Source organism: Pleurodeles waltl, chromosome 4_1 (assembly GCF_031143425.1).
Source record: "Pleurodeles waltl isolate 20211129_DDA chromosome 4_1, aPleWal1.hap1.20221129, whole genome shotgun sequence".
NCBI classification, from domain to species: Eukaryota; Metazoa; Chordata; class Amphibia; order Caudata; family Salamandridae; genus Pleurodeles; species Pleurodeles waltl.
This window is the reverse complement of record NC_090442.1, coordinates 107,441,104-107,452,831: the sequence shown is the minus strand read 5'-3', so window position 1 is coordinate 107,452,831 and position 11,728 is coordinate 107,441,104. Positions and strand designations below refer to the sequence as shown.

Below are 11,728 nucleotides of genomic sequence, written 5' to 3'. Positions count from 1 at the left end.
GCACAAGGAATTAAGGTGCTGAGGCACGAGGATATTAAGGAACAGGAGGGGACATTGTTCAGAGATGATGGAGTTCATTTATCGCAATTGGGAAATGCGTATTATTTAATGGGTTTGAGGCTGATGCTGGAGAAGTTGTGGGGAGAGGACCTGTGGATCAGGACATGAGAAGGAATCAGGGTGGCAAACGAGGGTTTGCCGGGTGGGGCAGAAAAACGCCACATGGGTTTTCCTGGGTGGCAGGAAATGGGGGAGGGGGGAGAGCCAGATGCGGGCTTGTTCCCCCCTTCCAAGGGGAAAAATGAGGTGAAGGATCAGAATGGGGGGGGAGGATTGTTTACAAACAAGGAGGGCATGGAAGGAATAGGGGAGTGTCTAGGGGAGGGGATTTGATGAGAGATATTAGAAGAGAAGGAAGGGCATAAGGAAGCTTCTAAGTTGAAAGATGGGTGAGAGGGATTTCATACAGTTCAAAGTTGTTGTTGTTGATGTTAAATCCTGTCCTAAATAAATGACCTTTTGCACTAGAAAGGAGTGTCAATGTATGTTTGTCCCGATGGGGGGGCCCGCGGAGAGAGAGACTCGCTCTAGTCTCTCCGCGGGTCTTTTCGGGACTGCAGGAAGTGGCGCGGGTGCGCCGTGATTGGGGGACAGGTGAGTAGGGGTGGGTTTTAGGGAGGGGATAAAAGGGTTTGGAGGGGTGGGGTCGGCCTCTTTCCGGGCCGACCATTAGAGGGGAAAGGTGTTGACCACCCACCCGCCCTGCACAGAAGGTAGGCAACAAGGCAGAGGGGGTTTTAAGGGTAGGGTGTGAGTCAGGTAGGTAGGGTTAGGTTTTCAACGTCAGTTAGGGCAGGTGCAGTGTTCAAAGGTTGGCAGGAAATGGGGGAGGGGGGAGAGCCAGATGCGGGCTTGTTCCCCCCTTCCAAGGGGAAAAATGAGGTGAAGGATCAGAATGGGGGGGGAGGATTGTTTACAAACAAGGAGGGCATGGAAGGAATAGGGGAGTGTCTAGGGGAGGGGATTTGATGAGAGATATTAGAAGAGAAGGAAGGGCATAAGGAAGCTTCTAAGTTGAAAGATGGGTGAGAGGGATTTCATACAGTTCAAAGTTGTTGTTGTTGATGTTAAATCCTATCCTAAATAAATGACCTTTTGCACTAGAAAGGAGTGTCAATGTATGTTTGTCCCGAGCGTGCCTGCGACCGGAGGCCTCGCATTAGGCATTCGTGGATGCAACACCCCACCATAGCACGCGTTGCTGGCAATCACTTGTGTCTGCTATGCAGCAATGGACAGGCTCAGCCCGAGTTGCCACCAACGCCTCAGCTCTGAGAGCTCAGTATTGCATTGGTCACAATGCACGGAAACACCTGTCAGAATCTCTTCTGCTAAATTGTTGGTTTTCACTACTGTCAAAGAAAGTCTGCTCACACATACTCGAAATCTGAAAGAGTTAGGTAACAAAGAGAAAAGTTAATAACCTGTCAATCAAAGGTACTTTCAAGCAAAGTCAATGCACAGATTTAGAGAGCAAGACTTGCTGTTCTTCAATGGAAAGTATGAGAGGGATTAAAATAAAAAAAGCTAGAGGGGACCGAAGTCTGAGGTCGTGAGAAAGGAAGAAGGGGACCTTCAACAAGTATCAACACTGTCTCATCTCGGGAGCCAAGATGTGAAAGAGAGGCTTGCAACGTCGAAGACCGGCGCTTTATGTAGGCCTTTGCTAACATGAGCGGAAAACACGGCTCAGGCATGTTACAGTTGCATTAATGACACTGCCATCCCGCGTGGCATTATCTGGTGACCTTACCCAAATGTATCGATCTCCCTGGTGTCCCAAGTTACTCCATGAGAAGCTCATCCAGTTCAGGGTTTTTCTTTGCATCCGAGTCTTGTAGTTCTAATTTTATGATAGGATCAACCAGTGCTTTAAATGGGCAGGTACTATCCGGTACTGAGTGGCTGCACTTCTTTTATTTGCTGGAAAGACGGGACTGCATGTCCCAAAATAAAATAAAGAAATTCGGCCTGAATGAGCTCCTAAGACTGAATTTTCCACACTTCAGAGTTGTTTCAGTTGGTGTAAAAAAGTGTTGAGGCTCACAGCGCATTGCTTGTGGTATTTGATAGTAACCAATGTCTGACCGGGCCACTTACGAACCATGCATGAGCTGTACTCCCTCACAGAGTTGTTCCAATCAGAAATGTGCACTGTTTTGTATTTAATTCAGCTGGATTGACTGGAGTAAGATGCACTGGTTCGTAGCTGTTAAGAACTCTCATATCACATGCTACACTTTCAGATAGTTTTTGTTTTTAAGACAAAAATACTTTGCATTCTGTAACTTTTTTTTTTTTTTTTTTTTTTTTTTTTTTTTTTACTGTATATGGTGTTAAACGCGTAGCTTCAAGTCCCACAATGCAAGGTGCTTTCAGCTAAAAACAGACACAAGTCCTGGGCCCACTTGAGAGCTATGCTGGTTGGTGCACATGTAGGTGTGTATGTTACGGTGCCACGTGGGTGCAGTGAAGCTTTGTTCACATTTGTGGTTAAAAGTCACCGGGGTGCTGGAACTATTTAGCGCCAGTGAAGGTACAATCCGCAGAGCCAGCTTCCGTGGCAACTTCACCCACTTTGCTTGGTCAGGAGACCGTTTTCTGTCACATGATGTAACTAACTTGGTGCATTATGGGAGTTGTGGTCTCGGTTTGCTTCAGTGGCCCACTAATGATAAACAAAACTGTAAACAAAGATACGCAAAAGGAAAGCCTTGGGTTGTAAACATTGTGGCCTGGAGACAGTCGGTTTCGGCAAAAGCACTACATCACCAGCGCCTAATCTTCGCAGTTGATAGGGTCTCGCACGGACTGTCTGGGACAAAGTTTTCATTATCAGACTTTACCCAGAGCAAAAGATAAAGGCGGAAAAAGGAAACAGGAGAAGTAAGAGATAGAAACAGTAAAAAATAAAGAACGCGTGGACGAAAATAAACATGTAAGAAAGAGATCAAGAGACAAGAAGTTTGGGGTGGTGGAAAAAAGAGCCGTTTGTTGGCCACACGTCGAGGCACCCCAGCATTCGGCTGCTCCTGCCTTAGACCCCTAAGAAAATGTGTGGACCCCTGAGTTTATTGTTATTATTGTGAAACTAGGCACTGTCTTATTCTTCACCTCTCAGTACCTACGCATCCCTAGTTTAGGGCGTCCCTCACCCGTGGGTAGTTTTCCCCCGCTCCCTGGGAGGCTCGGCCTCCACAGGTGCTCTGTGTTAATGGTCCCCCGACTCCTTTTCTCTTCAAGATGAAATTGTTCTCCCCCGTCCCAGACTTTCTTTGCTGATCTTTTAGGTCCAATGCGGCGCGTTTGCGAGTTCTGGGGCCTCTGGTCCTGGTTTTGCCTCGTGCTTTTTGGGGGCCTTGCTGCTGCGGATACCCCGGCCCTCAAGGCGCATTATGATTGTGGGGATCACGGCATGCAGCTCGTGGCCTCGCTGGTGCCGTGGCCGCCTGGGGACCGGGTAGATTTCCAGATACTGGGTGAGTTTGGGGGTTTCAGAAGCCTGGGACACGTTGAGCACCTCCTTTACTCGCCAACATTTACATTCATCAGCGCCAGAAAATCCGTGTGAAAAAAGTTTACGTTTGGTTGAGGCCATGAAAAATGTTAACATCTCTGCATAGCTCAGTTAGGGTTTTGTCATAGAAGGACCTCTCTCAAATAGCAGGTGTGAGCATCATTCTGCATGGCTCTTAACTTTGCGTGTAGAACCTGCTTGCTCCTGCTAACAACACTGGTGTATTTGCTGAGCTATTATTATTTTTTTTGTTTTTTAATCCTGCGTCACTTGTGTATTCTGGGACTTGTAGGCTCTTTACTCAGCACCCCAGGATAAGGATCAGTTGCGATCCTTTTTAGGATTGATCGAGGATAATTCGAAATTTATAAAGGACTTTGCCACCAAGACAGAGAGCCTCAAGGTACTGTTAAGGAAAGGTGTCAAATTCTCCTAGTCCAGTGCGCAAAAGGAAAGTTTTGATGACATAAAAAAGGAAGTGTGTGACGCTGGTATATTAACACCATTTAATGTATGAAAAAAAAATAATCCTTGATCATGGTAGATGCATGCTTTCACTAATTCCTTCCATTGGTGAAAAGCCAATCGCATTTGCTTCTCGGTCTTTGACAAGCTCAGAACACAATTACTCTGTTATTGAGAGAGGCATTAGCTGCGGCATGGGGCCTGGAATATTTTCAAACATTTGTTTGTGGAACACAAGTTAGGTTATGTTCAGATCACAAACCTTTGATGAAAATGTTATCTTCTGGGGGAGCGGGCAAGGGTTCTCCAAGACTTGCCCAGTTAGCAGGTAGGCTGCAAGAATATGACTGTGTTAGAATATATACCGGGTTGGAAAAATGTTCAGGCAGGTTGCCTGTCACGGTTGCCATTGAAGTGGAAACCCTGTGTTAAAGAGGATGTTATGAGGATTGAGATGGATGGTGCTGTTGCATGTGTGGGGGATGTAGTACAATGGTCATCAGGGGCTTTGAGTGAAAAAGAGTGGAATGAAGCTATGAGACAAGATGAAGTTTTGAAAGGAGTATTCAAAATTATTTTGAAGGGAGAAAGTACCTTACCCAAAGCGTTAAGGTCATTTGGCAAAGTGGTAGACGAACTGTCTACAATAAGAGATCGCATTTTGATGCGAGGTGATAGAATAGTGCCACTGAATGGTGTTAGAAAAAAGCTATTTGATCTAGCTCATGACGGTCATCTGGGACAGGCTATGCCGAAGAAACTCTTGAGAGCGGAGTTTTGGTGGACTGGATTGGATGAGGAAGTAGTGAATTGGATGAAAAGGTGTGCTGAGTGCATAGAAAGTGAAAAATGGGTGAAGGTGGGGACACAGTCTGAGAGGGGTAATATACAAGATCCTGGTAAGGCTTGGCACATTGTGTCTGTAGACTTCATTGGTCCCATGGCTGGACTGAAACACAATCAGAGTTTTGCTTTGTTCTTTGTTAATGTACATTCAAAGTGGTTGATCGTGAAGTTTGTCTGAATTGACAACTGCACCCACAATAAAGGTTTTATCTGAAATTGTTAATGATAAGGGATATCCTGAAGCTCTTATAACAGAGATTGGTACACAACTGACTCTACATCTTATGAGAGAATTTTTGAGTAAGTGTGGTGTGAAACATTCATGCACGACTTTCTACAACCCTCAAGGAAATGGAATTGTGGAAAGGGCTAACAGGATGGTTAAGGGAGCCATCCAATTGGCTATGACTAATGGGATGTGTGAGAAAGAGGTTGTGGATGACTTGGTATAGGCATATTGTACAACAGTGAATGCCACTGTGTCCGATTACCCTTTTTGGTTCATGTGTGGTAGGAAGTCAAACACTAAATTGACACAGTTTTGGTTGACTGCCTTGTTAATGGGGAATGAAAATGTACCAGAATGTGCAACATAGAAAGGGGGGAATAAACATAAGGTTGTACCTGGCAATTGGGTGCAGCTTAAGTCTGGAAGGAGCACAGGAGGGTTGAATAATTTTGGAGGACCTTTCCAAGTCAAGGAGGTTTTTAAGTGGCATGTGGTATTAAACAATGGTGAAAAGTGGAATATTAGGAGAGTAGTGAGTTTTTTGGTAAAAAGGGTGGTGTGCATGAATGTGACGCACAAGGAAATGTTTGTGATGGTTTCATGATGATGGAAGACAAGGACATAATATCGAATTCTCAAAATCTTGAGGAACCGAACACTGATGGCTCTGCAGAGCAGTCTATCAGAAGTGCACAGGGGAGCGTGACACAGGGAGTGAGACTTGGCAGTTAAGGTTCTGCAAGACCCCAAAGACAAAGATGTCCCCCTTTGTACTTGCAGGACTATGTGAGATAAATTTGTTTACCGTTTTTCAGGTTATTCTCCTCCACGTTAATGTTTGTTTTATTTGTTATCTGTTGGATTTTAGAGAGCTATGAAGAGAGGAGGATATGTTGTAATGCATTGTAGGTGTTGTCATTGTATCTGTTGTCATGGAGCCAGATTCGTACTGCGTGGCAGTTGGAAGAGCTGGCTGAGACGGAGGTCATGTCCGATCTTGTACCTGATTAAAAACCTTATATCTACTAAGCCTGTGTCAACATCCGTTCTTCACAACAACAACAATTCTCTCCTACATCACCCATAAGAACTTAGAACATAGCCCCCCCCCCCATGATCTCCTCCTCCATGGATTCACTACTATCCCCCAGGGTGCTCCTCTTTCTCCTTAGCCTCTTTCTCACATATATTTAATTTCCTTTCTAGTGCTACACCTACCAGTGTAGGCTGTCCAGGCACTTCACATCACACACATTATACAGAGACAATAAATCATACAAGTATGTAAACCAATGTATAGTAAATCTTTAATTTATTATTTGCCAAGCAAAGCCTTTTTAGCAACCTTAGCATAATGAGACTGAAAAAAATCAAAGTTCTAAATATATGCTTTACAATTTGCATTCAGCTTTTTGATACGTTTATAGCTTGCTGCGCTATATTAGGACTGTAGCTTATGAACTGCAAGTAACAATTGATCTCTGTGACAAAATCAGTAACCCACTGAGCTATCTACAAAAATACATTTCTGTAGTCTGCTTGTTACACGTGCTTTGCGCCCTTGACCATTACTGCTATGGCTTTGTCTCTTTCTTACTGCTGTGGATTTGTCTCTTACAGATGAGTTTGGGAATGCCAAGGATGTGAAGGACTGCTGGGCCTGCCAACACTGGGTCACCACAGGGCCCCAGGGTGAAGCTGTGCTCGTGGCTAAATACACCGGCTGCTATGTCTCTGCGGAGGTATTTCAGAACTTTTTTTTTTTTTCTATTTGGTTGATATTCCAGTTGGTTCTTTCTTGGCAGTGCTCCCCATTTTAGTACTCTGTGCCCTTACAGGAAGCCTGAAGTCTCCTGTAAGCTTTAGTGCCCCCTCATTAATAGGCATTGATGGTGTTCCTTAGGGACATACGTTTCCAGGTTACTTGACATTGCTAAAATGCTAATGGGTTCAATAAACACTTTCCCAGTTGAAAAAAAAACGTGTGTAATGTCCTTTTACTCTTTTGATGTCCCTGAAATTGGGTAGTTTGTTTCTCTATCCACATTACCTGCATACTACCATGAGTGCCCGTCTCTATTTCCATAATATTGCATAGCCCCTTCCTACCCCTCCCTCGTCATGCTTACAACTCTGACTACAATTGGAGATGGATCCATCTCTTGGTGTCTGTAGACCTGCATCTGGCACAGGGCTGCTGCCCAATTGTGAAGAATTTACTTTGTTGCCAGTGAGCTCTCATTACAACCCGCATTGCCATGATTTGCGTGTGCGGGTTGAGGGTGGGCGGGCAGTGGTTTTAGATGAAGCAAGCTGATTTTCCTGAATCTCCGCCTGTCATCTTTGGATAAACTATTCTGATTGGCTGCTTTTTAACACTATTGTCCCTTGCTGCAGGAGAACAGGTTTCACATCCAAGTGAGAATCCTGCAGCGGCCGGAGTCTGGGGACCCCATTCTTTTACGAGTTGTAGATGTCACGTGCCAGAAGCCTCTCGAGGGCACTTTGAGGCTTTTTCCACAACCCTGGGATACTTCACTAAACACTCCTCCTAACCAGGAAGTGTTGGCACCGACCCGCAGTACCAGTGAGTAATCTTAGGTTGATTATGTATTTATTTTTCGTGGAAGGGCTAACAATTTTGATACCTCATTTCGTGCATGCATCTCATATTTAGTTAGTGTATAGTATTGCTATATATTGTGACTACTAAATCTAACCGCGCAATTAACACATTTTTTTTTTTGAGTAATGTTAATATGATAAGACAACTGTGGGTTACACCACCTATATTTCCTTGCAACAGGTGAAAAAGCTCTGCAAAAACGTATTTTACAAAGACACAGAGTCCAAAACTGAGACTATCAAATCTCGGCCTTCCTAGACAGTTTTGACTCGCACGATGTTCAATCTTATTCCATTATCAAGCACTTTGACCCTAAATATTGGACTAGTTAGAATAGTAAATTTTAATCTGCGTGGAACATGATATTGACTGAAATGGAGATTTAAATCCAGGTCTGAATTTTTTGAAACCAGATATTTCTGTGAGATAAGGATTTCGGCAGCCTATACTTTGGAGCCTGTTTTCATACGAAACCACACCTATACTACAAAAAGTTGTTGCTTGAACCTCACCTTGCCCTCAAAATTTGTTAATTAGCGTTGGGTCTGACTTCATTTTAACGAGGCCAGTGTCAGTAGGTCCAATGCATTTGATCTTACACTCCAAACACCTTTAATGAAATTCATCATGTGGCAGGGCATTGCCTAAGGTTATCTCTGAATGCGGATTCCCTTTAGATTGGGGGAAATGTTCGTGAAAGCAGTTTTGGAGAGATGGGATTATCATGTCACGACTTGTGCTCACTCATGCATGTTGAGTAAGCACACATGTATAGTGGTCAGGAACCACAATTTACTGTCATAAACTAAGGCAAGGCTGTGCTATCAGCATCTGCAAGTCTTTACAATTCTATTTCCTTAATTGTAGTAGTATTAAGACCCACGTTTTGTAAAAATGGAAGCAGTTCATGTGAATATCTCATTTCAGAGAATTTACCTTCAACTATGGTTCTGTGCTGATTACTGTTTGGAAAGATAGACTCCAGAAATGTCCTTTAGGGCTGGATTTATGCTAGCTTTCCACGATATCCACACAAGATAAATTTGTAGTAAACACCTTTTAAGTAGGACACATTTACAAAGAGTAATGGATTCTGGTCTCCTGGACCTGTGCTAGACATCCCATGTTATAGTCTACTTTTTATAAATGAATATCACCACAAAAAAGAAGTGTAATTGGAATGTAGTTGCATCACTTCAATCGAGAGTTCTAGAAAAACAGAATAATTTCACTGCAAGATACAGATGTTTCTCTAAAGATGTTTCTCTAGCCTTCTCTAATGTGCCTTCAAGAGTGGTTTGCGAGGTTGAGGTTTAGTCCCTGAGCCCATCACCTAGAAGTTCTTACCTTTAGAAGTGTCTGTTATCACTTATAGGAGCACAATCGCTTTGTGGTTAAATTACCGATGCTGGGATCCTGCGGTCGGCTTCAGCACTTGACCAAAAACCATGTGGTTGTAGGCAAATCACTTAATCTAACGGTGCCTAAAAATATGAATTAGTAATTTAAAAACCCTACTGCACAGCGTGCCGGTGATACCCCAATCGTTTGCTTTCACCCTTCCTTTGCAGTTTGGATTCTGCATCTGTTGTCATTCAGACCGCAACTCAGCGTTGCGGTAAGGTACCTCTTGATCCCCCTCATTGCAACAAAAATATAAGTATTTTATAACCCCTCATGTCAACGTGACCTCAACGAAAGCCTTGGCGATTTACCTATCAGCTTTCTTATCTAAATTGAAAAGGAGACATTATGTGGGAGACCTTTCTTGTGAGTTGAGGAAAGTGCCTCTTTTGACATGATGACAACGCCCTTTCCCTCCCCCCCCCCCCCGCCCCCAATGCACACACTTTTTGCCTGATTTCTCGCGTGTAATTGACTGAAAGCGCACTGGGTTCCTGATCTTTCCTCAAAACTGCAGCCATTTTTCCCAATTGGCAAAACTTTTAACACCCACTGTGAGTCCCTAGTAAATAGTATCCCTGGTACTTGGGGACTGGGGTACTAAGGAGGGTCCCTAAGGGGTGCAGTATAAATTGTGCCACCCGAAGAGCCCACTCACCAAGTACACGATAGGCTGCCATTGCAGACTTTGTGTCTAGGTGCAGACAAATTGAAAACACATCATGGCCCACATCCTGGGTGCCATGTCCCCTAAGCACTGCATGCAATAGATGTAAGTCACCCCTCTAGCAGACCTTACAGCCCTAAGGCAGTGTGCATTATATTACATGTGAGGGCATATCTTCACAAGCGGATATGCCCCTGCTGGGTCTTTGTCAATTCAAAGACATAGTAAGTGATGAGGGAAGCCATTTTAAATGCATGTGCTGGACACTGGTCACTACAAATTTCCCAGCTACTTGATGGCTTCTCTGAATATAGGGATGTTTGGTATCGAACATCAGATGAATAAACCCTTACTATCGCCAGTGAGGGATTTATTAATAACTGCACCAAGATGGCACCTTAGAGGTGCTACCTGAAAACCTACCACTTAGTAGTTTGCCCCCTCAAAGTGAGAGCCAGGGCTCTTGAGGGCTAAAGTCAAAAGGCTACACTGGGCCGGGGTGTTGGCACCTCATCAAGGTAGGATGAACATTCTGGGGCGGGGAGCTTCAAAGGCCTAGCCTCCTTTGTAATGCGACCCAGGTCACCCCAGATGGCGGAGTTGACTGACCCCTCCCCTCATCCTGCCCCCACTTTTGTTAGCAGCACAGGTGGGAAGTTTAAGAGGTGTGCCCACGTCATGCCAGTTCCACCCCTAAGATGAATGAGCTGAAGAGGACACCACTTTTTTTAAATTGCTCCATCTTGTTTGGAAGAAATTAGCCGTTAGGGTTATGCCCACTTCCCCATGGAAGTGGTTATAGAAAGGGTGTAGTCATTGGCTGCCACCTGGCCCTCCCTGTAACACCCCTAAATTGAATATCCTGACGACCTAAGAAGAAAAAGACAGAGTCGCACCTGCAGAAGAGGAAAAGAAATAGCAGCTGACTTGGTACCAGCCCCAACTGCCTGCCTGCTGACCTCGACGGATTCTGTCCAAAAAGACAATTCATGCTGCAGCTGAGCCTCCAAGAAACCCAGGAGGACTGCTTGTCTTCCACAAAGACTCAGACTCCTGTGAGCAGTGGATCTGCTCTGCAACAAAGTCTCAAGACAGGACTCTGCAGTCTCCAGAACAGCAAAGACCCGACACCCAAAGTGACCTCTGCACCCAGCGTCCACTACGTGCTGTGAAACCAACCAACAGTGCCAGCAAAGTTCCCCAGCTATCCAGAGTCCGAGTCTACTCCGGTTTCCCTCGTCCCCCAAGGCTTGCAGCATCTGCCCTGTGGTGAGAGAAAAGCTGACACCTCCAGCAACCACTGCAACTGTCACCCAAGACCCTATCAGAGGTGGGTTGCTGGTGCCAATGACGTCCTGCTGCTGGACTCCCTGATGACTCCTGTGCCCTCAGCACATAGGACCCCCTGGCCGTGAGTAATCCCAGATGGAGAAACCAGATTCCTAAGGACATCCCTGGGCCCTGGAGAAAAGAACCAAAGGTGCACCTATGTCCCCGAGCACCGCAAGTCTACAACCTACCTGTTTGTTGTCCACGACTGGCTTTCTAGCCAGAGCCTGCAGCTTGTCTTCACGAGAACCAACTCCCATAGAAAACCATTGGGCACCCAACACCTTGCTGCACCCCTGTACCCAGCCTCCCCAGTGCTGCCTGGAGTGACCTGCTGGTGTGATTTGTGATCAGTGTCCAGTATTTACTTTAACTCTCTGAGATTGGCCTCATAAGTCGTTGTTAACCTTGTGTTTACTAAACATTGTTTTCCTCCATAGGTTAACATTGAAGAACTCCGAAATTGCTTTGTCTATTTTTGAAGCTAAAATGTATTTATGCATGTAAACTTACTCCCCTTGTAACAAAGTTCTTGGGTTTAAAGTCTATATAAACAAAACCTATTATTTTTCTAAATTGGTCCCG

General features: G+C 44.8%; 1 protein-coding gene across 1 annotated transcript in view; it reads left to right on the top strand.

The window, feature by feature from the left end:
- The first annotated feature begins 3,196 nt into the window (after positions 1–3,196).
- Positions 3,197–11,728, top strand: part of LOC138288459 (zona pellucida sperm-binding protein 1-like) — a 52,891-nt gene continuing 44,359 nt past the window's right edge. The window contains exons 1-3 of the mRNA XM_069230015.1: positions 3,197–3,539; positions 6,738–6,859; positions 7,515–7,704. Coding sequence (XP_069086116.1) covers positions 3,356–3,539; positions 6,738–6,859; positions 7,515–7,704 — 496 coding nt within the window. The 5' untranslated portion in view covers positions 3,197–3,355. The remainder of the gene's footprint in view (positions 3,540–6,737; positions 6,860–7,514; positions 7,705–11,728) is intronic.